This window comes from Macrotis lagotis, chromosome 4 (assembly GCF_037893015.1).
Source record: "Macrotis lagotis isolate mMagLag1 chromosome 4, bilby.v1.9.chrom.fasta, whole genome shotgun sequence".
NCBI classification, from domain to species: domain Eukaryota; kingdom Metazoa; phylum Chordata; class Mammalia; order Peramelemorphia; family Peramelidae; genus Macrotis; species Macrotis lagotis.
The window spans coordinates 39,616,459-39,644,405 of record NC_133661.1 but is presented as its reverse complement, the minus strand read 5'-3'; the positions used below and the strand labels follow the sequence as shown (position 1 = coordinate 39,644,405).

Here is a 27,947-nt window from a genome sequence, read left to right as displayed (position 1 = left end):
GTCACCTACTACTGAAGGCTCGCACATCTCATGACCTCATCATAAACACTGTCTTCTATTTACCCAAATGCAACCAAACTTCCTGAATGCACTCTCATAGCAAACATTGGCATGGAGGAGAGGCAAGACAGGAGTGAGAGTGACAAAGGCAATGTGTGGTGTAGCTGGTGGACTGATCACAGACTCATCCTCTCCAAGCTAAATATTCACATTCAACCAAAGTGGCAGCTCCTAAGGCAAAAATAACTTAACCAGTAGAATTAATGTTGAGATAAGAGTGCTTCTCTGAGCAAGAACAGTTGGTTACTGACTTGGAGGGAAAACTGAACCAATACACAGTTGGCAACAGTGGAGCAGAAAAGTAGGGGAGGCTTTCAGAGATCTGGTGTATGGCCCTGCCTTTGCTCATCTGGGTCAGGACATTCGAAAACACTAAGACTGCTTTGTTGAAAAAGTAAAGTACAAGTGAAGCTTAGAGAGATGCAGGACTCTTGACTCGGTAAGAAGGCAGTCATGTTATCATGTTATCAAACACCTTCACTGAGGATGAACATGGTCTCAAGGTCAGCTCCCATACTGATGGCAGATTTTTCAACTTGAAAAGACTACAAACCAAGACCAAAGTGAAAGGAGTATTGGAGCAGGATCTTCTATTTGCAGATGATTGTGCCCTCAATGCAGCCTCTGAGACTGAGATACAACAATGTATGGATCGATTCTCTGCTCCTTGTGCTCATTTTGGTCTCAGAATGAACAACAGGAAAGCCACCAGCCAGCACCACACCATTCATCCATATGTGGAACCATCGATTACTGCAAATGGAGAAGTTTGGATACTGTAGATAAGTTCACTTACCTTGGCAATGTCCTTTCCAGGGAGGTACATAATGATAAATGAGGTTGACTACATGTATTGCCAGAGCTAATTTGGGAGGTTCCAAAAGAAAGTATAGGAGAAAAGAGGTATTAGACTGACTACCAAGTTGAAGGTCTATAGCTAACCTTGTTTGCCTGTGAAACCTGGCAGAGTACAACAGCACCATGCCAGGAAACTGAATTGCTTCCATATAAATTATCTTAGGAAAATCCTGAAGATACCAGACACTGGAGTTCTTTCTCAAGTTAACCTGCCAAGCATTCAAATATTATTATTTTTTTTCTTTTAAAATTTTTGCCAGGCAGTGGGGTTTAGTGGCTTACCCAAGGCCACACAGCTAGGTAATAATTATTAAGTGTCTGAGGCCAGATTTGAACTCAGGGCCTCCTGACTCCAGGGCCAATGCTCTATCCACTGCGCCACCTAGCCACCCCCGCATTCAAATAGTATTACAAATGGGCTGGACACATTGTTAGAATGCCAGGTGTACACCTGCCAAAAAAATTATTTTATGGAGAACTCATGTAGGGCAAGTGTTCACAAGGGGATCAGAAGAAGTGATATAGGGATACTTTGAAGAGCTTTCAAATTGATTTTACAACATGGGAGACACTGACACAAGACCACTCAACATGGGTGCTGCACTTATGCAGAACTGTAGTAGCTCAGAGGAAATGTGAGATACACAAATTTAGAGTAACCACCCAAGGTGGTCGCATGGACTATTTGTGCCCAACCTGTAGTAGAGCATTCTGAGCTCATATCTGTTTAGCATTTAAAACCTTCCATAACCCAGGTTCCTCTTCCCTTTCCATTATTCTTATACCTTATTCATACTGTAAAATCCAGTGATGAGGGCTTCTTGAACGTTCCTCATACATGATACTCCCTTCTCCCACCTCTTCATTTTCTCTGGAAGTCCCCCATGCCTAGAATTCTAGTCTTCTTCGTTGCTAACTTGTATTTTTAGTCTCAGTTAAAATTCTCAGAAAAGCCTTTCTCTGTCCTTTCTAAACTAGTATCCTGTTTAACTTATTTCCCCAAGTATAAGACGCTCCTATGTATAAGACACACCTTAATTTGGGGGACTGAAATTTGAAAAAAATGTATTACGTAAAGTTATTGAACTCAAGTTTTATTCATCATGAAATTCAAGGACCTTCTGCTCAGCTTTCAGGCCATTTGGGCAGGTGTGGTGCAAGGATGCATGTTTAGTCCATTCTATTTTATGAACCTGAAGCACCCATTGTGTCCTACTTTGAAATCAGTCACTTTCTTTTTCATCGGTATTTCTTCTGATCTCCTACTGAACCATCTTTATGGGCACAGGAATTCCACTTGCCCTTTGCTCTTCAAATCCATATCTTCAATTACCTCTCTAACTCAGTCCTTTTGCTGCCTTGCCTCTCAGTAGAATTTCTTCTTCTCTTCTTCTTCTCTCTCTGGATCACTTTGAACTTGAATTCAGCACTAGATGAAAATCTTTTCTGAGTCATTTCTGGGCAGAATGTGGCAAAACATAACCCAATATAGCAGTAACAAATGTGAAACAGTGAGTACAAAGGCAACAAGTTTGAAAAAAGTGGGAAATGGCAAGTAAAAATATCTACAACCACTGAATAAGACACTCCCAGTGTTTAGACCCCAAATTTTTTTTAAAAAGGGGTATGTTTTATGCATGGGAAAATATGATATATCTTCTTTGTACATGATTGTCTTCATGTCATCTCTCCAATAAGATTGTGAGCTACTGGAGAGTAGATACTTTTTTTTTTGGCTTTTCTTACAAAGTTCTTGGCAATGTCAGATTTTGGACTATTGCAAGTAAAGTTTAGACTGATTTTCATCTCTTTCCTTTTTAAAAAAATTTTTATTTTTTCTATTTTGAACTTAAGCACAGAAAAGAACATTTCCAGTTACACAGCAGAACACAAAAAGATGATTGTGTATGAAACTATGAATCTCCATTTTATACCTTTTATTGTTTTGGTGGGGATTTTTGCAAGACAATGGGGTTAAGTGACTTGCCCAAGATCACACAGCTAAGCAAGTGTTAAAGTGTCTGAGGATCTGCCCTCAGATACTTAATACTTGCTTAGTTGTGTGATCTTGGGCAAGTCACTTAATCCCATTGCCTTGTCAAAAAAAAACTCAAAATAAAATGCATAATAAATTTCATCTGATAATTTCAAGACTTATTTTTCTTGACTGTGCTTCTATCAGGACTTCCTTCTATCCTCTTTGTGATTAAAAAAGTATTTCAATAACCCTATTTTTTTTCCCCATCATCACCACTGCTGTCCTGCCTTCTCCCATCTCCTTTCCCAATTAAAAATTATATTGGCAAGAAAATAAAACCATTCTAACAACTTTATTCAAGCCAAATGAGGTCATACTTTTAACCATGCTAAAAAGATTTGCTTTCTGCCCCTAGGACTCTATCCCTTTATACTCAACAGATGGATTAACATGTGCTATTATAGATTCTTGGTTGATCATTGCTTTGTTCAGAGTTCTTATTTCTTTCAAAAGTGATTTTCTTTACAATGCTGCTACCTTTGTCCTGGTGTTCTGCTCACTTCACTTTGTATCAGTACAATTGTATTACTCATACCTCATTAACTTTACATACCTTAATTTTTTCTGCCTTTCCCCTAGAGAGAGATACTTCTTTTACTTCTCTCCCTTTCCCTTGCCTAGGTAATTTGGTACAAAACAATCTTACTCTTAATGATGGAGTGATGACTCTGGCTTGTTTTTCTCTTGAGTTTATTTCTATACTAAACTTGTCTAATTCCTCCCTACCCATTTTCCCTACCTCTTGTTTGTGCAATCTTTTTCTCATTCTCACCCTCCTCTTCCTCCTTTTTATAACACTAGTATATTCTTTTTCTTCTCCTTTCTTTTTTCCTTCTTGAAACCCTTAAAATCCACTTCTAGGTCTTCTGTTTCTCTTTATTTATGCACTTTATACCTTTTGAAGACATTAAGATTTTGAAGGAACATTTATTCTCCCTTTATTAAATGGTAGTACAGCATTAAACTGGAAGCAATACCTATTGAGATTTTTTTTTAAGAATCTTGTAAAATAGAGTTCTTTAAAGAAAGAATCTGCTGTACTAACATGTTAGTATTGTGCTTTGTAAATTCTCTTGCTTTGGTCCCTGTTCATACACAATTCACTCTAGTCAAACAGACCTATTTTTAATTTTCCCAAACCTAACTGTACTTGCCATCTCCAATCCAAAAATAGAATGGGTTACTTCCACAAGGGTAGACACCATACCTGTAATACAGTTTTCCTCAATCATACTTAAATGGTTCCTGCGGAGATGAAATGATACATCTTAAATTCACATGCTCTTGGCTAAAATCATCCTTTGCATATTTCCTTTATGCCTTGTATTATGTAAAAACTATTGGTTTAGTGTTATACAAAAAGAACTAGATCTGAACTTTGCTGCTGCCTACCTACCTACCTGTGTATCCTTGGAGAAGTCACTCTACTTGGGTGACCTGAGCTCAGGTCACCCAAGTAGTAAGAGCAAAATGGAATTTGAACTCATGTCCACTTTCTCCTAATGCTGTGCTTTTTCACTGTCATACCTATATGTTTGCATAAATATTTGCTGTTAGCACATAGTAAAATAATTTCTACAAATAATCCAATTTAGAATTTAGTGAGTAATGTCACTTTAAGGAGACATTTTCAAACATTTTCCCTCTTTTATTCTCCCCAATATGGTAGAAATTAAATCCCTTTACATTGAACAAAAAGGAACTATCTTTAAATTGGAATTTTTTTTATTAGAGTTTGTACATTCCTTTGTTTCACAGAGAATTTTTTGCTCTAATTTGTTTACTGTAATGGGACTTAATTTGTACTGGGAAAATGAAATGCTATAATTATTCCATGATCTCATTTTCATTCACAGAAAAATCTTAATCATGTGTATAAAGCAGGCGTTTTAGGAGCTTAACTTAATGAATTTTTCTTTAACAATTTTTCCTTCAAGGCAGGAAATTTGTCCTCCTACTGTGCTATTTACCTAGTTGCTATGGCCACATCCTAGTAGGGAATAGCATTCTCAAGATTAACATCCATTTCTACATTTTTTTTTAATGTTGTGATCATTTAAGACCATATTGCCCTGAAAATTACCCTTAAAACTGAAGACTGTGCAGAGAAGCACCTTTAATAATCCTTCTTATTTAATTGGGGATATATATGTTCTCTGGGTGGGATAATATGTAGAGAAGTAGTTTTTAAAAAAGAAGTCAGTTGCCAGATGGATCCTCCCCAAGTGGAGAGTCATTTAAAACTAACACATGTAACACATTCTAAAAGAGAGGGCATAGAAATGGACACATTAATTTAACTATTACTAGCTGAATGAGCAGAACAGTCTTCTAGACAGGTAGGGTTTTGAAGATAGACCTTCATCTTTACATTTTCAGCAACCAAACCATTGTTTATTTTTTCTCCCTTCTGGATTGTGACAATGTTGGCAGAAATTATTTTGATATATTTCTGTCCTTAATCCTTAAAAGACATATAAGTAGTTATCATGACTAATCATCTAATTTACATGTGTTTATATGTATTTTTATTGGTTTCTTTTTTTGTTTGTCTAGGCCACTAGGTGTAAATGCCAACAGAATTCTAAAGGGGAGACGTGCACATATGCTGATAAATACACACAAACATCCTGGAGAAGAATTTCTGTGAGTAATATGCCCATCCTTGGTTCCATCCTGAACCACTTAGTGTGGAATATAACTGTTTTACTCTGATCATTTTCTCTTATAGATTTCCTCTTAAAGATTTTTTTCCCTTATAGTGTTTTTTTCTCTTGTCCCTTTCTATGCCTCATTAAGCTTTCATTGTGAAATTCTATAGAAATGGATATGTGTTTTTATATTGTTTCCATTTTGCACACTGATGTCATTCATCCTGGGCATGTAATCTCCTCTCATTTCACATAGGCCAGAAGAGTAGGATTGACAAATACTTCCAAGGAGCAAAGAACTACATGTGTTCTTTCCTCCTTGGTGATTAATGTGAGGCCCTGGAAGGTATGACATGTGTGAGATTCTTGTTGAAGCTTTTTCTACTTTTTCCATTATTATAGTTACTCAACTAAATGGCATATCCTTAAATTTCACTTGTATCCATTTCTATGCAGTATATAGGCTGTCTGTGCTATGGCATGGTTAGGTGATGGATAGATTTTCAGGTTAATAGCTGTTGCAGTCTTAGACACATTGTCATTTGGAAAAGATGTAGAACACAGTACAATACACTTGGCACTAAAACGAGACTGAATATAATTTAGTCTTTGATTATTCCAAAAATATTGTAGACCTTGGAAACACCAGCTGCTAGAGTTTTCTTGTAGAATGTTAGGTAAACCAGCTGTGTGACCATTTGGTATTTTCTTAAATTCATCAGGGGGATTCTAATGACATGACTTAGTCCTGGGATTCAGTAATCCCACCTACAGAGCTCTTCATGCTTCAGACAACATGATGTAATACTAAAACAAAAAAAGAAAAAGAAACCATTGAATAAGGAGTCAGAAGACTTTATTTTGAAACTGGACTATCCCTATGATACCTCTGGACCTCAGTTTTCTCATCTCTAAAATTAAGCATCATTCTTGTGACAGTCTTGACTTACATTATTTTTGCCTCAGTGCATAGTGGAGCAGAGTAGGGGGCTGGGGAGGATAGATACCTTGGTATAGGTTTAGGGAAGCTCCAAGCTAAAATATTAATGTTGGGAGAAAAGAAATCAAAAACTTAACCTGCAAACACATCTGGGCCAACTCTGTGCTGCTTAGGAGAAGAATCACTGGCTCTAATCAAAGTGGAATGAGTTTCTTCCATCTTTAGTTATTAAGCCATCAGCCTCCCAAACTAGTTACTCAGCAGTCACAAGGGTTAGGAAATTTCTAAACTTCATAGGCAACAGGATATAGTGAATATGGTACAAGTCAGGTGAGATCTAACTTCTAGCCTATACCCTGATAATTAATGCTTTTATGACTCTGAATGAATCATTTAACCTCTCAGCCTCAGTTTCCTCATCTCTGACATAAAAATAGTAATTTCACAAGGTTGTTGAGTTAAATCTTAAAACTTTATACAGATTTAAGTTGTCATTCTTTCTATTTTTGCCACATGTCAGATTAGTAAAAATGTGCATATTGAGGACTTCCCCATTGTAAATACAGGTGGAGTTTGTCTTATATGCTTCTTGAGCAAGCTTCATGATTGGCTATGCTCTGATGGAAAAATTGAAGCATTTCTGACATAATCTTCAGCAGACTTGAAAACCCTCTGCCAGCAGCATTGTTAAAGCCATGTGTCTGTGATAGGCAGTCTTCTTTTCTGATCTTGAATCAGGAGCGACTATAAAATGAAGCAACCTTAAGCTCTGACAACCCACCTCTAAATGAGTTATCCAGTGTCAGTGTTAAAAGTGCCAGCTTCTTCATGCCCTCCTAACAGGCATTACATATCACAGATCATCTTCATTCCAGGTTAGGGGTGCCCTTCAAATACTTGAGAGAACAGGATCACATCTTTCCTAGGTCTTCTCCTTCCAGAATATCTCCAGGCCCATTTAGGCAGTCTTCATACTACCCAAGCTCTTCATCATCCTGATTGCCCTTCTCTGGTCATAGTCTGTGCTATAATGCTCTGTCCAATCTATGGTATCCAGACAGACCAACTGTCATCAATCATTCCAGGCAGGGTTAGGAGTGAACTAGCTGGTATTTTAACCAAGTCCTAGAATGGTGCTGAGCTTCAGGACACCAAGTTAGACTGAACCTGCTGAAAGGAACACACTAAGTGCTTTGGCTCCAGGCAGGCAACTCAGATCTTTGCATCTTTAAATTCTTTGCATCACTCCCTGGATGGCTTGTTTCTGATTTGCTTTAGTAAACTCCAGCTTCTTGCACACTGACCCTGTGGTTGTTAATGATGCCCTGGCTCATCACTGATCAAAGTCATTGAAGTGTCTTGTTGATGCCTCCTTCTTATGGGGCCAATATTTTGAATGATCTTTATAGCAGCTCTTTTGCTCTCCTCAAGCTATCCCCCAGGCAGTTGCACTTAGTGGGATAGATCAGAATGTACTTCCATCTTAGAGTTCCTCAGTGAGGTGGTAGGAATTAGAGTTCCTCAGTGAGGTGGTAGGAATGAGAAAATAAACCCTAAAACAAGCTAGGTAAAGCTTCTGGGACAGGTTGTGACTAATGGAAGAAATGCTCTTGACATCAGCACTAGCTGGTTTGAGTGAGTGGGTCTCCTTATCCTTGTCCAGAGTTGTGATCCCCTGGGGAAATTCTCAGGACAAGCTGATGAACTTGCTTTGGGTAACTGGTGACTGAAAGTGAGGGCTGCACTTAACTGTACTCCATTTAAATGAAAGTTGAATTCTTGCTCTAAAAACTTTCAGACTGCAAGGTGAATATCACCATTCATGAAAGTTAATCACTCACCACTAGAAGAATTCAGATGCTTCATGGAAGAGCTCAAGCACAGTTTTGAGAATACAGTTTGCCTCTACAGCACCAATAGGCCAGAGACCTTGATTTGTCATGGCTTATGTGTATAAGTTGCAGTACTTAGCTAATAAGTATGGGAGCTCCCTCAGGGTCTTAGAACCTGCCTATATCTTTTTAGATTCCATTGTCAGAATGTAGTACTTTCTAGCCTTGTGTCAGAAAACCTGATGGCCATGTCATCTCCGCCCTTAACCAGATATTGTTGAATGGGTCAAGCACTGTTCTGAGATAATTATTTATGCACATATATTGTAAAATGACTGCATATTTTAGAATGAACCATGAAATTAAATTTATTGTTAAAATAAGTCAAGAGATAATAATTTGCTCTAGGGTTTAAAAAAAGTGCATGGAACATTTTGCCTAGGTATGTAATATTAAAGCATGGTTAGGACTCATACATAGTTTGTGTTCCCAGGGCATATTTAGAACACAAAATAGTAACTGTGGTAAAGAAGAGTATCATACAAGTCATATGGCCCTGGTGATTTGATGTCACTGCTTCTCTATGTAGATATGTAGCTTCTATGTAGATCTCTTCTTTGGCAGAGAAAACCTAGAGCCCTCAGCACCAAGCCATTGTTTGAAAATGTCATAGCATGGGGCAGACAGAAAACTGTGGGACACTTCAGCAGTCTCCTTCCAAGTTGAGGATAGAGAGCCACTGAAAATTTTGAATGGAGGACTGACATGGTTACCCTGTTGACTTAAAAAGATTATTTTGGCAGACCTGTATAAAATGGATGGTATAGGCTGGAATGACCAGGGAGGGAAGGAGGGGTATGTGGAGTGAACTTAGGGTGTCTAGAGGAGCAGTGCTCTTTCTATGTATAGACTGTGGGAGTATAAGAAAAACTTTAAATACACACACACACACACACACACAGTGACAAAGCTTGTGCCTATGGACTTAGCCAACTACTGCTCTTCCAGTTCTAGGATCACATTCTTGATTCTCTTCATATCCAGATATCCAGGAGCTTTGTTCCAGATTTTCTTGTTCTTCTATTCTGCTTTTAGATATAGAATTGCTTATTGGAATGAATTGAACAGAAATAGGGAGGTTCAAAACCAAAAAGTTGTAGTAATGGAAGATAATGAATTGTGTTTGGAACATGCTGAATTTGAGGTGTTGAAGACAATCTCCAGCAGATAGTTGATGGTGCAATACTGAAGTTTAGCAGAGGTATTACATTAAAGTTAGATATATAGATTTGTGTGGCGAGATGATCATTGACCTGTGGGAAGAGATAAGATCACCAATGGGATAAGCAGACAGAATTCAAGAAGAAAAGCTAGGAAAGACATAGCACAGACACGAGAAATGCAAATAATAGGGGTGGATAAGCACTGTTAAAAATTACAGACGGGCAGCTAGATAGCACAGTGGATAGACGACTGGCCCTGAAGTCAGGAGGACATGAGTTCAAATCCATCCTCAGATTCTTAATAATTGCCTAGCTGTGTGACTTTGGGCAAGTCTTAACCCCATTGCTTTAAATAAATAAAATTCTTTTAAAAGTGCAGAGAGTTGAGTTTGGATGAAGACTTGGAAAAGGTTTTGTAGTTGAGTGATGGCAGAGTTTTATTACAAGTTGAGAAGTGACACAGTATGAAGGCAACAAGTAGCATTGTCTTTGGGTGAAGAAATAAATGAAATGTTGTCAAGAAAACCTTTATGACATATATCTTAATATATTTCAGTGGATTTGCAGACTCATCAATGTATGCATTTCCCCATCTGAAACTTAGTCATGTCTTCTCATTCTGGGTGATTATTTTCCATATATTTGAATTTTCCTGATATGCCAGAAATCTTCCCTTACTGAAGCATTATTTTGACTATTACCAACCTCTTATCTCCCTTATTCTCAGTGAAGGACTTGTTTACCTCATTTTCAAATCAATTAAAGACAGTATATGTTCATAATACAATGCCAACAATTTTTAAAAATGCTCTTTTACTTTGAAATAAATGTGTAATAGTTCTTATAAAGGGAAATATAATTAGAAAATAGATTTCTATGAAGTCTAAAAAATAATGTAGATCATATCTTCCTTAATACTGATTTTTTAAATATATAAAATTAAAATATATGTGTTGTGTGTGTATATATATATATATATATATATGTAATATATATATATATACTGTTCAAAGCTATAGACTGCCTCTGAAACATAGCATTTATTTGATTTTGTTTAATACAGTATTGGCTCATAACATTTAAGAATAAATTATATGTATTATACATACTATGGTAGGTAGGTTATTACCTAAATTTTCAAGTAATTAAAAAGGGCTAAATTTGGATATTGTTAAAAATTGAAATGATCTTAGAAGTAATTAATGTAGCCATTGCATATTGTAGAAGATTGACATCCGAAGTTTAATTAATTTGCTCAGAGTTACAGCTAGTGACAGAGCCAAGGTTTAGAACCCATTTCTTGACTTCTAGAGTATTGCTCTTTCCATTCTTCCTTAAATTTAATGTGTTCTGTCAAAACTAAATAATATAAGGGTTATGGAGATATCACTGCATCTCTTAAAAAAAACTTGATTTGTTTTATTTAAGTGTGCTTAAGATAATATATTTTTTATAAAGCAATGTGCTCCCTTTAGAAGATGTTTATGTGAGAAAGACCAGACAATAAAAAATTTGAATATCTGAAGTTTACTGATATCCTTTTAGGTTTTGTGGACTTTAAAAACTTTAAAGCTTGAAAGAGCTTTTCAGGCTCATCTTACCATCACCCCCATTTTACAAATGAGGAAACTGATCTCCAGAGTGGTTGAAATTTCCTATTTAGAGTCATATACATATTTAGAGCTAGATATGACTATAAGCTAGGACATCTAAATCTCCCTCCCCTTCTCTGGGACACTGCTACATCTCAGATGAGTGTAAGGGCTTTGACAGGAACTCTCCCATTTCCTCTCCCTTTTGTCCCCATTGCACATGACAGTGCCTTGCACAATCCATTATTTTTTTAATCCAAATTGAGATTTCATTAGCACAGAATATTTTTGGTGTAGATACCTCAGATAGCAGTTACTCTGGAGCTTTAGAGAGCTTTGTGTGGAGTATTGAGAAGCTGAACAACTTGCTTGTGGTTGCACAGCTATTAAGTAACTGAAACAGGGCTTGAGCCCAGGTTGGCCAACATGGGTCTTCTATTCTATTCCATCTCACTACCACTGTGCATATTGTGTCCCTTTAATCAGAGCTGGACTGAATTCAGTTTTTGCCTTTCTGTTCTTACCCTACCTGGTCTCTTTCGCTATATTTTTGAAAAATTTCCTATTTGCCATGCTCTCCATGAAGTCTTATTTATTATACAACCTAGAATTGGAATCTTCTTGCTCTGAATTTCCATAAGACATTGTACAAAACTCTATTATATCCCTTACTATAGAGTGCTTTTTATTCTTGCCATTTCTATATATTTTTATTTCCTCAGCAATATTATAAGCTTTTTGAGGTTATCCCCTCGAACAGTGTTTTATCTTTGTACCTATAACATTTTCTGCCTTAATAGATCTTTTTCAAATCTTTGTGAAATGAAAAAGAAAAGGCAAATGCTTAAAAAAAATCTTATTCGAATTAAATTTTTGTCATAAAATAAGTATATTAAGTTTTAAAATTTGACATCTTAAATCTTTAAACACAATCTTTTATTTTCATTTTTTCCATTAATTTTTTTTTGTTTTGCAATTGAAATGTTCCATTAAAAATGGAGTAACTTGTGCTTATATTTTATAAATTAGTCTTTCAGTTATAGGAGAGAAGGTACCATATGAAATAGGGGATACCATCTGAAAAGTAATTACCTTTTCTGATTTTTTTAAAGTGCAAAGTCGTATTAATTTTTTAAAAATAAAACTAAATATACAGTGGTAAGAGTTTCCTTACTGGAATTCCCTATCCCAAAGAAATTACACATTCAAGACCCTCTTACTTTTGCCTCATGCCCACTTTCCTGTTTTCTCTTCAAAAACAAACAGCCCAACATCAAGACTTATTGGTTGCAGTCAAACAGGGTCTTTTTTTCCCCCCAAGTCAGAGATGATAACTTACTGCTGCTTCTTACACTGTGGACTAAAGGAAGGAATGAGGTTCAGTTGTTACTCAAAAAAGATTCTTTTACTTTTGGTTTAAGAATATTCACATTGTTCTTTTACATCTCATAAAGTAGGCAAACTTCTTTTAGAGAGTATATTTTGATGTTTAAAATGAAGTATCTGTTGTTAATATCTAATTTGAGGTTTATACAAGGCTATATATAAGCTAGCTTAAGTTTCAGCTGTGCTGAATGGTTTGCCTTTTCCTTCTCCAGCTCATTTTACAGATGGGAAACTGAGGCTTAAGTGATTTAAGTTACTTAAGTAACTGAGGCTTAAGTGATTTGCCCAAAGTCATACAACTAGTTTGTCTCTGAGACTGGGTCTGAACTCTGGCTTCTTGACTCTGGGTTTAACATTCTTTCCACTGTGCCACTTGACTGTCTGGTTACTCCATTATTGAATATTAGAGCCATCATATGATTTCAAAGGAACCACTCAGGAAAAAAAGAATAAAGTAAAAAATCAAGTTTTCATTTATGTAACTTCGCGGTGCTATTTTTCTTATCTGTTCTTCACAGAACCGGTAAGCAAGGGTTTAGCTTTCTCTACTCTATTGAATAAAGAATAAGGGTAGATCAAAATCAATGAAATTGGATTATTTGTCTTTATGTTGTAAGATTAACATAGAAGATTAAATCTAAGTCCTATCTCTAAGATTAGGGAGAAGGAAACCTGTGTACAAAGATTATTCACCGCTTCAACTCTAGTGTTCCAGTGTATAACCTCAGAATTATTCTAAAATTGACTTTGGAGTTCTTTTCGAGTCTGGAGTATTTAGGAACTCAATTTCCTACATTTTAGAAAAATATTTATCTCTTTGGGGCCAGAGCAGGATTTGTCCCTCATCATCAGAGCACTGATGAGGTTCTTCTTTGGAAAGATCATTTAACTAGTGTTAAGGCTTGGATTTAAAATGAGTGTTTTTGTTTTGTTTTTATTTTTAAAGCTCTAATTTTGGCATTCGTATAGGATCAAAGATTTAGAACTGAAGAAGATATTAGAGGCCAACTTGTATAACCCTCTCATTTTTCAGATGAGGAAACAGGTTCAGAGTAGTAGTTTGTTTGCCAAATGTGTCACTTCCAATAGGTGTCAGAGGTGGGATCTGAACTCAGTTCTTCTTAACTCCAAGTCCAGGAACTCAAAGGCAATGGGGCAGACCCAGCTAGCCAGCCAAGTGGGATTATGTTTAGAGTTGAGCATAAATTTACCCTTCCCCCTTAGGCTTCCTGACTCCTTTGAAAAACACTTTTTCTGTAGCTGTATTACCCATGAATCATCTTCATTTAGCACTCCTCTATGTTATGCTATTATCCTCATTCCTCTAAGTAAAAAATACTAGTTCTAGACCTTCCAGAGAAACACTTTATATGGTAATTCATTGTTTCTTAGACCCCTTATATCAGATGTAGACTAGATTGCAAATCCTGTGATGACATGAAAAATGTCTTGATTATCTTTATATTTCCTATAGCACCTAATTCAGGGCTCTCCATGAGGTAGATGATTATTAAATGCATGGTTAAATGAATCATTGACTATCTCCTTCCATGGCATCGTGGGGCCACTACTTTGGCATTATGGACAAGGAAATAGAAATCCAGGAAAATATATACATACATAGTTAGAGATTAGATTCCTTTAAAAGCGCCTCACAATAAGCCTTGTTCTCTAAAGATGTTATCCCTGACAGCTGATAGAGATTTTCTTCTTCCCCTCCCATTTCTTATCCTGTTCTTGGTGAAATTCTCTAACAGTTTTAACACCTGATCTTGCAGGAGGATGTATTTATCAGTAAAACAAAGGGATTCTTACTCTAAATATTTTTTCTGTAAATTTCTGAGAAATAAGATTTAGTTTGATACTTGAATATATACATCTATATTGGATCTATTTTTACTACAGAGACAAGATTCCCAACATGAAAATTTATTGATAATCTTAGAAAAACATTTTTAAAGCTTGAGGAAAATCCTGTTCATTTGTTTCATTTGGATATTAATTAGTTATAATAACATAAAATTTCCTTTGTTGCATTAAAAGTTTTCTCTTTTGCATGTTTTAATAATTTAGGCTAATGATTTAGATTATTTAGATCTGGAGACATATATTTGTAAATTGTAACATGCATACAACAATTTGTTACAAGGTACAAACCCAACTACTAAAGTAAGAGGTCTCTCCTAATGCTGATAATTTTGTCATTTAAAACCAATAGTCTTTATTTTTTACCTGTTAATACTCTTGATTTTTAGTAATTTAGAAAATGGCTTTTAAAAAAAATCACTGATTCTTTGTCTAGTTCATATTTTGGAATAGCATTTAACATTTCAAGTCACGTCTTCCATTTTTAATGTTTCCTAGTCCTACCACAATAATGTAACTACTTTATTAAAAAAAATACCAGCAGAACACATTCTTATTACTAATTTCAGATTTTCATAGGTTTAAAGGCAAAATTTTGCCTCAGTATAGAAAAACTGCCAACCTGACCGCTGATGAGATATACTAAAGAGCATTTTATGGTATGGATAGAGGTTGAAACCAGGCCTAAAACTTTTTAACATTGACTTTATTTTTTTCTTTCAAAAGGAATCAGTATGGCTTTTGGTTTCTCTCTTTTTCTGTTCCCTTTTTTATTATACTTTCTCCCTTCTTTCTCTCTCTGCACAGGGTGGGTATTCTGCTCCCTCCTTCTCTTCTTGGCAGGGCTCATTCCAAGGGAGCCCTCGGACTGTTCCACCGCACCGCAGACAGAGTGAGTCTGTATCTCTCACTCATACTTCACCTTGGCTTCCAGTAGACATTTCCCTTTTGCACGAAATGTTCATTCTAGAGCACCCTTCTTTCCCAGCCTGAAAGAGCTGCTGGCATATGATTTCTGTATTGCTGTTTCTTAACACTTTTCCTGATCGCATGTAAATGACTACATCTTAGGCTTTTGTAAAAATTATTAAAATTTAATTTTATTCTAACAACTCAAGTCTCAGGTATTATGAATGGCATAAACTCTATAAATATATGTTTATATGGTGTGTATATATATATATATAATGCTTAATACATTTTCATTCTTTATAACCTTAATATGAGTAAGCAATACTTTTTTTTAAACCTAGGTATGTTTAAAACGTGTTCACACATCTATGTGGGCATAATGTATCCAGAATGGAGTTGACTTCATTGTTAAATACAGATTTGCTCAACTATTTCCTAAAGTCTTTCAAGTGCAGTTCAATAAGGAGATGTCTACTAAAAGACATTTATGAGAAAGCTATGTTGTCACAAGCATTTCTTTTAAATTTATAATCTTTCAATATTACAGGGTAGGAAAATGACTTTCAGATATGCATGATTTACTAATACTGCTAACAACTTGGTTATTTGACCCTTAATTCACTTGTTAATTTTGATCTGCTTTTCTAAAACTAGATTTATTGTGTTATACAATATGCTTACTATGTGCACATCTGGTAAGTTGGTAATATTTTATATATTTATTGAAATGCCCTTTTCATGAATTTTCTTGACCTTTTGAACTATATCAGTTGTCATTATTATTAGACTTTGCAAAGTTCAGTTATTCTAAACTGGGAGAATTTTTAGCAGGTAGAAATATTCATTGTTTTTATTCAAATCATGCCTGATAACATTTAAATTTAGAACTATGAAATATTAGGATTAATTTCAAATAGTAATGGCTTTAGGAAAAATGACGGAATAAATTGAACTTGTCTTTGATGGCCTTGCCTCTTTGCTTTGACAGCCCCTCCTAACCATTCTCTTATTAATGGAATTTCCATTGAGGAAAGAGCTTCATGTGAAGTGTTACTTTCAGTTGTTTAGCATGATTGACTTAGGCACTGAATATAGGATACTAATGTCCAAGAAGTCATTGCTTTCTCCTTTCTCTGAAGTAACTAGATACCTTTCTTCTCTCTGCTTCTTCTCCAACCTTCTTCTTCCTATTCATTTTTTTCTTTCTCCCATTAACTTTCTGCTTTATCTTTTTTCCAAGTTGTCCTTCTTCTTTGATCTCCATATCCCTATTTCCCTGTTCTAGTCTTCTTTGCTTTTAGTACCACTGCTGAATGCTTTAAGAATTCTATATCAATTCGCCTATAGGAAGAAAATAAGGCTAAAGGAATGAAAGTAACTCTGTGAGTGCAGGAATATAGAGTGTTTATTTTTATATTCTCTGGGTGCCTAACACACAGAAATTTAATAAAATGTTTAGTGAGTTAATGGGATAACAAAAGGTTTTTATTTGTTCATATAAACTGTAACTGCCATCTAAATGTGTTTGAAAGGAATTTTGCCCCCAAATATTTGCTTTGGATAGACACATGCCTACCTGTGTCTCTTCTTTTTTGCAGCTTTTTTGTTAAAGTTGCTGATAGTTATGGTTGTTTTAATCAATACCTTGCAAGTAATTATTGCAGATTATGAGACAAAGAAAATCTTCCCTAACCTTCTTAATAATGTTTCTGCATAGAGTGGAATATAGCAATTTTGAATACTGTCAGTTATAAAAAAAATACATTCAGGTACATATTTGGATGACGTCAGTTTTTTATTATATATATATATATATATATATATATATATATATACACACACACACACACACACACACACACATATGTGTATATATATGAAACTTGTTTTGGTCCTTAAAGGTAGGAATATAGGATTATAACAGAAATAGCCTTGTCCTTGGGGTCAGAAGCCTGGGTTTGAGTTCTTACCTCTTGGTTGCTTGGAAATAGTCATTTAACTCCTCTAAGGTTCAATTTCCTCATCTGTAAAATTGGGCTTTAATTCTTGTACTAGTTAACCTACCTCACCCAGTGTCTGCAGGAAAAGCAAAATGTAATTGTAAATTGTAAAATGACACATCAGTTAGAGCTTATTATTGTAATGAGAATGTAGGATTACTTCCTTTTGCAAAGGAAACTGAATGAAAGTCCTGTTAAATCTGTTCCTTTGAGGATGACTAGGTGGCACAGTGAATAGAGTACCGGCCCTGGAGTCAGGAGTACCTGAGTTCAAATCTGGCCTCAGACACTTAATAATTACCTAGCTGTGTGGCCTTGGGCAAGCCACTTAACCTCATTGCCTTGCAAAAACCTTAAAAAAAAAAACCAAACATAAAATGTCTGTTCTTTTGGTGCCCAAATTCTGTTTCCTTGATAATTAGGGAATTAATACCATAAAAATAAGTGTTTTTTCCCCTCCTATTTCTTTAGTTTTGCTTTTTAATACCAAAAGTTATTCCTAAAAATGTAATCTGCTAAAGCTAAATAGAAAGACTAGGTCCCATTTTTAAGGCTATAGTTTACAAAGTTCTTTCCTCACAATATCTGTCAGATTGATAAGTAATCTATTATTATCTCTCTTTTTCAACTGTAGACTTAGTCACTTTCTTGTGGTTCTGAAGCTAATTGGTGGTTCGAATACAGATAATGAATCCAAACTCAGAGCCCTTTCTATTATAGCTCACTGCTTCCATTCTTTACGAGGATGGGCCACTGGTAAGCACAGGCCTGCCAACACATAGTGAATACCTGAGGACACAATGCCACGGAAGACTTTATAAAAGGAGGAATGTTCTTGAGTAAGGAAAAGGAGGAATATTTTTAAAAAGCCCAAAACAGGTCCTATTGCTTTAAACAAATGCCAGTTTTTGTTCTTTGGAACAATCATAGCGCATCATGTTATGGTATTATGAAGCATGTCAGTAATTTTTCATGTTTTTTTCCCTTAGGAATCAAATTGGTGGTACAATTCTAGTAATTTTTTGGAATAATCAATAAAATCATCTGCAATGGAAACCACACCGAGGCAATCATGACCTTCCTTTCAAATTAATTTAACTATGTTTATCCAGTCTCAGCATTCTCTGCCTTTTAGAAGCTTCTTCTAAGAAATGACAATGCTAACCTGAAAAATTATTCACAAAAATGATTGCAGATCAGTTGCCAGGAGATGATTTGACTAGTTAAGAAAACTTCAAAATAGAAGTCAAGCCATTGACAAACATTCATTAAGCAACTACTATGTAGCAGGTCCTGTGTGAGGCACTGAAAATAAAAAAGACAAAAATGAAAGAACTCCCTTTGATATGGTTATATTCTATTAAGGAAGTCAGCATGACTATATATATATCAGTCAAAATAAAATATATTCCAGTTATTTGGGGAAGAATTATCAACTCAAGAGATCAGAAAAGATAGCATTTAGATGATACTGTTTTATCTAAGTTTTCAAAGAAACCAGGGATTGTAGAAATAATAACTTTTAAAGGACATTAAATATCAAACAGAATAATTTGTCCTTTATGCTAAAGGTAATAGGGAACTACTGGAGATTAAGAAGAGGAGTGATATGCTCAGACCCATACTTTATTGAATATTATTTTGGCACCCTTGTGACAGATGGGTTGGCATGGGAAGAGACTTGAGGTAGGCAGACCAGTTAGGCTACTGCAGGAATCTAAGTCAGAGGTGATGACCAGAACTTGAGTGATAAAGATGTGATTGAAGAGAATAAGAATAAGAGATATATTATAAGGATAGTGGAATCAAAGAGATGGGGGTGAATGTTACTGAAGGCTTGAAGGATGGCACTATGCATTTAACATGAGAACTGGAAGTCATCTTCATGCAAATGATAATGAAACCTATACAGATGCCCCCCCAAAAGAATAAAAATGACCCCAGGAAAGGGGGTACACTCCCATTAGGAAGTTAGATGTCTCTCATAACTCAAAGAGATTGAGAAGCAGTGATCATCCACTTGAAATCCATAAGATGGATCAGATATGTTCCAAAGGCCCAGAGAGACTATCCAGAAGAGGGTGAGCAGTTAAAAGAGAGGTCAAGAAGATAAAGGATTAAGAAAAGGTCATAAGGCATAGCAATTAAAAGATCATTGATAGAGAGAGCAGCATCTTTGAGTGATTACAGTGAAAGCAAAAGGTTGAGAAGCAAGTGAGGGGGGAAGAAAGGAAACTAAAGTAATAAATGCCTTTTCTGGTGATTTAGCTGAGAAATGGATTGGAGATAAAAGATTAGCAGAATAATCTTAACCATTTAACATCTATTTACAAATAGACTTACTTCATTTTGGGGTACCCGGTTGACTGTACAGGACTTTCTGGTTCCCTTTTAGCTTAATCAAGATAAAGGCCTTTGCCAAGGAAACTAAGTTATCTTCAACTCCTGTCTTCACTTGATAAATTCAGGGAGGGATAGAAGATAAACTTTTCTTTCTTGAACAAAGTCCCAGTGTACTAGATTTTCTTTTTAGCTCAATAAATGCTTTGTACATTGAATAATTTGTTCCTCTCTAATGTAAGTCATTTCTCATTAAATCAATGCAAAGGATAATTAGTAATGATAAGTTTTTATCATGTTATTTGTAAGCACTGCTATAGACTTAGATACAGGAAGTTATTTTAAACTGTCAGCTGTAGCTAAAATTAAAATACAGTTTTCAAAATCAATAAAAATAGCAATTCTTAGGTAGAAGGCAGTTTATCTATTTGAAGTTTGGTTGACTTTAAAAATAATTTTAAAAAAAATTTGTGTTCTTTTTTCTGAATTATTTTTAAATTTCACAATTTATGTGAGACTTCCAAAAATAAAAACCAGATTGAAGGATAAGTAAAATATTTAAATGGTTAAAAATCTGAAAAACAGCATTTTACAAATGCATTTCTTCAGATGATTTCTTTGTACAGCATGTAGTCTTCACCAAGAATAATGCCCTTAGTCTAGTATAGCTCCCTCCTAAATCCACAAAGGAAAAATTTAAAAATAGTAATAAAATAATTTCACAAGAGGTTTTTCTTAAGATTTTTGTCCAAATGATGACTTTTTTTTTACAAACTGAAGTATTTAAAAAGGAATTATACTTATCATGCCCCAGAGTACTTCTGCATTCAATCAAAAGCAATAAGTACTTGGCAGTGTGTTAAGGTTTTGCTACTAGCATTATTATACCTAACTGCTCCCTGACCTCTCAAAAAAACTGTTACTTCACAAAATAAATGTAAATATTTTCAGAATGTTTTCTTTCACTGGTGGCTGGTGAAACCATGCAACCTATTTATGTCCAAGCTCACATTTTTTTTATATTAAAACTATGCTCTTCTTGCTATTATTTATCATGTCTCATTGATAGACTTAACTTTATCACCCCATTGCTGGAAATAGAATTCCCTCATCACCATTTTGCCATGAGGATAACTTAAGCCAGCAGAGATTTTGAAGGGAAGAGAAGGGGTGAGAATAGCCCTCTTAGACTGGTATTGATGGGTCACAGCTCACAGTTTCAAAGAGTTGGAAGGGATTTTGGAGGCCAACAAGTACAAACCCCCATCATGTTATAGATGAGGAAACTGAGGCCAAATCAATTATATGCCTTGCTTGGGCATGCATAACTGGTTTGTGGGATTTGAACCCAGCATTTTCTGACTCCAGTTGAGCATCTTTTCTATTTTCCCACCCTGATGCATGGAGTCCTGAGGAGAGTCATGGAAGCAGCTTTTTATGGAGCCCATTGTGGGTATTCTCTGTACTCACAGAGACACAGCAGTACTGGTTCAGAATTTTCCTGAGCTCTCTTTCTTCATCTTCTTTTTCAGCTACCCTTCCCACCCTTTTGTGTCTCAGTTTGATCAGATCCAGGGCATTTGATTTTGGATACTCAAATGTCTATCCAGGAAATGACAGAGTAAGGGCCTGAGTGGAGAAAGGGGAGGAAGTGAGGCTGTTATTTCCTCTACTACCACTAATAATGACAATGGGAACTGAATTTTAAAATGAATACATTGCTTTTCAAAATCAGTAATTTGTAGTTAAATTTGGCAAAAACTAAAAATTTAGGATATCTTCAAGTATGGAGGTTCCTATATATATATATGATACAATCACTTGTTAATTAACTTTATAGTAATATCTCTACATACTCTATCACTTGCTGCTTAGAATATGCTTCTTATGACATTTTTCTGTGAAACATTTCAGTTCTTTCATATAAAGTTTCTTCAGCAGGAATCTGCTGGGTATAATAGTTATAAATATGGTGGGATAATTTTAAAATCACCTTTTTTTTGTTTTTAACTGTAGCATTTTGGTGCTTCTAACACTTCAACTTTAAAGAAGTAGACTCGCCATTTTGATCACTCACATGTGGAAAGTTTTAATGTACTGTGCCCAGCCTTAGACCATTTGATGTGTGCTGTGAAAGTTAGAAGCTAGGGAAATGAAGTCTCACTTGCATTCATTGACCATGTGCTGAAAAACAATGAATTTAGATTGTTATTTTATTTTAAGTTGTTAACTAATCAAATCATTTTAAAAGTTGTTTTTTGTTATTTATTCAAATATTTTTTTAAAGATTGATTTATTTGTTTAGCAATCATATATTACCTGTAGTTTTCCTAAGATCTGCCTAAAGCAGCATTCTTAAGAGGAAAAGGGTGTGCTTGATTGATGAAAGTTGATTAGTTAGATGATGAATATAGAAAATTTCTATTTTAAAACTATGCCCTATGTGCAAAGACAAAGGGGTTTTTTTTGAGGATCAAATCTTGTCTGAAATGCATGGTGCTATATAGTGAATGAGTACTTTTTGATGATCACAGAAATATTGTCATAATAAAACTTTAAATGAGAATCAAATTATGCCTTCAATGGACATTATTACTTTAACAGTAGCAAGGGAAACGAGTAAAATAATATGAACATGGAGAAATCTAGAAAGTTTTATGTATATGTTATAATAGGCAAGATTGATGGAGATCTGAAATGTTTAACACTAATTTCTTTTCCTTATAAAATGTTGCAAGAATACATTTCACTCAGGTCTTAAGTGTGAATACATTAAATTATAACAAAATTATTTTATCTTTCATTGATACACCATCCTATATGTGACTCCTTTAGGTTGAAGAGTTATTTTTTGTGAAGATAATTATTTGAATTGACTCTTATACCACTTAGGATGTTAGTGAGATTTAAAAATAAATTTATTTTAAATAAAGCTTATTAAATTCAGTAAATAGTAATATCTGAGAGAGAAGTTAAAACCTCTAAGTTGCTATTCTGTCATGGCAATTACTCATTGTTATGTGTTGGTCTTCTGACATCATTGTCCTTGTCTTTTTCTTGTCTCTTGCTTTCCCATTATGCCATTGGCAAGGAGTTGAGAAGTTAGTCCATTACTTCTATGATAAAGCGTGGTACAGTACAATTTCAGATTTCTTCCCACAACCTTTTCCCATTGTTTTTCCCACTTTGCATGGTGCATGCATGTCAAAGTCCTGCATGAATTAGTCATGCTATATATATTTATATATATTGTTCCATTTTCTTCCCTCCTTTCAGTCCCTCAAAATGCCTGAGAAACAATTTTACACACCCCAGAAAAACTTTTGAGGTGGATCCAAGATCTATAATTTAGGGTTAGGTTGCCTTTATTGAAAAACATCATACCTCTTCTCTTATTAGTCATGTGATTATAGTTTTTGTGCTACTTGAGATTTCCAGCAGTTAGTTTACTGATCATGAGTATGGTACAATTATAGGGGCTCAGAGAAATGAAAGTAGTGTATTTTTTCTCACTGCCACCAAGGCTACTGCCTCCAGGGACATTAAACACTGAACATAGATAATTCTTTCCACCTAAGAATTCTATTTTCCTTATTTGGATTGCTCATTACCTTTGTCTCTGGCCATCCCAGCTCCAGGTGTTCTCAGTAATATTACTCCCCACTTTGCCCTTTCTGAAATGTTTTGAATGAGTGATTAACAGGGGAGAGAAAGGGCCAGAGGATTGATTAGGATTATAGATAGGGTCAGAAATTTAAGACTGGAAAGTTACTTCCATAGAGTCCAGTACCCTCTTTTTAGAAAATAAGGAAACTGATGACTTGTCAAAGTCACAAAGTAGTAAGAAAGTTTGTCAGAGCTTCTTATTCCCATTCCAGTGCTCTTTCTGTGATGCTTGATGAGCATAGTCCACTTCCTAATGCTCTACACTGAGAAAGTGACATAGCCCTTTTGCTGATTTCAAGTGTAGGTTAACTTCAGACTGATCCTAGGGCTAACTGGATGAATAGCACAAAATGACTTATTTTACTGTGCTTCATTTTTCCAACCTATTCCTTATATAGAAGCATTTTGAATTTTTAGTGGGAAAGAATAAAGCTACCATATCTCTTGCTTTGGTTCAGCATATGGTTCTTGTGTTTCAGGCAGTTTGTAATTAATTCTGATATTTGTCCTCCTTCTAACAAGAAACAAAAATATGTTAACTTCAAACTGAATAGGGAGAAAAAACAATATTCAGAACCTTCTAAATTACAGTTAGATTTGCCATCAGTCTTCCCTGGACATTTTTTAAATGGTGTTTTTCCATTTGGGGATAAACATGGTCTTGTCTCCTTAGCAATAACGGAGCCAGTTTGCCTATTTTTTCCATTGTCTTGTAAATATTAGCTTTCAAGGATAAAGTTTTTGACCTTTTCTGTATAATCTTTCTAGTATCAAAGGCAAACTGATCTGGCTATATCAGTAATGATTCTATAGTGTTCCGTAAAAAAAATGCACTGTCATATAGCTAAAGTTGATTTCAAGCTATATAGTTCCATTTGTTTTTTCAAACAAATTTGGTTGCCATGTCCAAAGAATTTATTGCCAAGTAACCAACCTGCTGATTAGTTCATAGAATCACAGAATCATAGATTTAAAACTAGAAAGAGCCTTAGAGACCAACTCAGGATCCATAGTTTCTGACTAAATCTAGGACCCCTTTCAACTAGAGCTCACTGGCTTTTGAGGTATAGGTATATATATATAAATTGTTCAACTTTTGTTTTATTTTTGATATAAAAACACAAGCACATTCATTCTCAATTTCTTTTTCTTGTCCTTTACTTACTGAATCAGGAGCCTTGTTTTAGAGAGAAATCATGCTTTAGATAAATGGTTAGACCAGATACTGTTTGAGGTTCCTTCCAAGTCTGAGCTTCTCATGGATCTGTAGTTTTTGAGCCTCAATGATCAGATCATACTTTGACTTGAATTCTTTCTAAGATAAATTCTGATCACTTCAGTACTTGAAAATTTGAAGAGCTATGTGTGGGTGAATAATAGCTTGAGCTGTCTAAATAGAATTCAAAATTAAAATTAAATGAATTCATTTTTTATTTAACTCTTCTAATATTAAATTTATTTTTCAACATTTATGACACTATTATTTAGCCAGGTGATTTTTTTCAAGTATTGTAACTTTTTTTCAAGTATTGTAACTATAGGTATAATTTATAGTGTCCTTGTTTTGGACAGGTAGGCATATTCAAATAACTTGAATTTGTTTTTATGGCACTTAATAACCTAAAATCTCTTTGCCTTTTTATAATGCTGATGATAAATATTTGTAATATCTTTTTTGTTATCATTGTAGAAAGATAGTTCTGAAAAAATTTGTTACAATTGCTATTGTTTTTAGAATTTTTACATTTTAAAAAAACAAGAAATAGAGAACAGTTCACATTTTTGTGTTAGAAGGTTAAAGACAGTGAAGAGAAGAAGGGAACCTTTCGTTGGAACAATGATACTGAAATTGCCTTAGTTTGTTCACTGCCTCTATCTTTCTGCTGCTAATAAGCCAATTTATTTTTTCATTTTCCATGACCACTCTCTCTTGGACTAGTTCAGGAACAATGCTTAAAAAAAATATGTTGAATAATTTGCATAATGAAACTAAATTATTAGTTTGTTTATTCTAGTGATGACTGACTCATAGTAGACATACTTAGTTTTATCTCAAAGAGAGCTTTCCAGAAAGTCTGAGAACTTTTGAGTCTTATACTGCAAGCACATGATAAAATAGCTTTAAAAAGTCAATGAAATTAAATGAACAATGGCTTAATCAATTGTGGCATGAATTTTAAACTACATTGTTATTATGAAGAGTTTAATTCAAAATAAATCCATTTAATTTGGGGGTTACTGCCTTGAATTATTTATCTGGTTAGTACTGTGCTAAATTTTAGACCAAGATCATTGATTCCCTATAGGTGGAGTTATCTTTGTTCTTGGCTTAAAGACTAACTCTTTACACTGTCCATTAACCCAGAGACAAACAACTATTTTATAGTTGCTGATTTTAGGTGAGGAACTGAATGTCCCAGTGTACCCTTTCTACAAGAAATACTTTGGGTCGGCTAGGTGGCGTAGTGGATAAAGCACCGGCCTTGGAGTCAGGAGTACCTGGGTTCAAATCTGGTCTCATACACTTAATAATAATTATGTAGCTGTGTGGCCTTGGGCAAGCCACTTAACCCCATTTGCCTTGCAAAAAAAAAAAAGAAATACTTAAGTCAAAGTATATTCTGTACTGATAGTAAGGGACATCATCCTTTACTTTTCAAATCTTATTGATGTCTCTCCTTAATAAGATTTAATGTCAGTTTTTAAAAGTTCATGGACCCCAGGTTAAACCACCTGCTAAAGCATATTGACATTGTTGGTTTAGATAGCAAAGAAATGTTTCTCTCTGCTTAGATGGGGAATATCCTACCATCTGAAGGAAGCTTTGTCCATGATGAGGTAGTTCTATTCCTTTCTATATCTTTTCATTGGGAAGATTGAAACTAGAATAGATTTATCCTCCTATGTTTCACTGAAATACATTTTTACTTGACACATAATCTTCATCAAACCTTGTTCATTTGATGATTAACACAATGCCAAACTCATATACAGCTAGTAAGCATAAAATGCCTTTAAAGGGGGAGGAGAAGGTCATGTTTATAATTGTGCTAAGTAAATGGAGTTATTTTTAATCTAACATAAATGCCTAGGGGTGATAAATACTAAAGCAATCAGTTAACTAAGAGCTCTTGCCTCCACAATTTTTTAATACTTTCATCTATTAAAATATAATTATGGAACAAATTTTTCTATAATGTCAGTCACGGAACTTGTCCCTTTTCCTGATTATTTTGGGGATTTCTTTGGAGTTTTCAGCCAGCATAGTTTTTTGTTTTCATAATCACTTTTCTTATATGTTTCATGAATTCACTTATGTTTTTGTCAGTTTTTTTAAGCACAAAAAACATATTCAAGCTTTCAAACTACATTAAACACCAGATCGGCACAACCGGGACTTAATACTGATATTACTTTTGAAGTTTATTGTGGTTAATGTTGTTTTTCATTTTGACAGCCTCAAGTACTACAGCCTTCCAGCAACCTTCCCAGGCCCACAGACCACGCCCAGGGAAAGCTAATAAAGCCACAACACATCGAGGCCCGCAGTGAAAGTCCTATTATGGGCTTACATCAGGATGTTGAACGTCTAATTGAAAATTTTGCAGATGATTTTCAACAAAAAAGTGATTATGGCCTCAAAGAACTGCCCCAGTCATTAAAATCATCATTAATTATGAAGAAATTTGCTAAGACTACATCTTCTGAAGAAAGCCTGAATATGACAGGGAATGTTTCAAAGCCTAATCAGTTGACTAATAATAAAAGAAGTGAACTGGAATCTGCACCCTGTTTCCAAGTGAGTACAAGAGAAGACCAAGATCAGAAAGCTGGTACTACCCATCCAAAGGCCTTGCAGCTTCCAAAGCCATCAGACAATAAACCTTTGGTACCTTGTCCAGGGACCATTTCTGAATCATCTCACCATAGACCAACAGCTGACAAGACATCAGAGTTAGCAACATGTAATCCAGCAAAACTTCAAATTACGAGTCAGACAAGCTTAATAAGTAAACCGAATCAGAAAGCTTCTAAACTTCGCCCACCTTCAGTCTCCTCTGTTAAACAGAAGCAAATCATAAGCAGTCCCAGACATGAGCCTCAGAACTTCCAAGGCAAAACAAACATCCCAAGGCCACTGACACAGAAAAAAGAGATCATGCAACATCAAACTGCCAATTTCCATTCTGGGGATTGTTTGACCTCTAAACGGTATTCTCGTCTCCCTAAGCCAAAGATACACTAAGGACATAATCATCACATGCCCCTTTCTTTGGGAAGATTTGTTCATTCTATAATTGTTTTCCATACATCTGATTCCCATGGTGAAGGCACTATTAAAAAGCCTGCAAGTCTCTTGATATTAAAACTTAGAAGCTTCGATTAGTTTGGCTATTCAGTTCCATACTCTAATTGAAGTCTATGCCGTCTGAACATTCATTGTCTCAGGTAAACACAAATGTTGGTTATCCATCTCAAAGGCCTGCAGAAGAAACTCCAGTTTATTACTCCCCACATAAAACTTATGCTTTACCATAATGTTCCACTAAACAAATATTCAAGGTATATGGTTTGCTGACATA

At 35.1% G+C, this 27,947-nt stretch overlaps 1 protein-coding gene across 10 annotated transcripts in view; it reads left to right on the top strand.

Annotated features, from left to right (window-relative positions):
• The window catches only part of CCSER2 (coiled-coil serine rich protein 2), a 110,460-nt gene extending 82,713 nt beyond the window's left edge, over positions 1-27,747 (top strand). For 9 of the 10 annotated variants that reach the window (XM_074232563.1, XM_074232565.1, XM_074232564.1 and 6 more), the window contains 2 exons: positions 5,513-5,602; positions 26,822-27,747. In XM_074232563.1, the coding sequence (XP_074088664.1) occupies positions 5,513-5,602; positions 26,822-27,610 (879 nt within the window). In that variant the 3' untranslated portion in view covers positions 27,611-27,747. Of the gene's footprint in view, positions 1-5,512; positions 5,603-15,253; positions 15,339-26,821 lie in introns of all 10 variants that reach the window. The other variant, XM_074232566.1, reaches the window with a different exon arrangement.
• Positions 27,748-27,947: the final 200 nt, after the last annotated feature.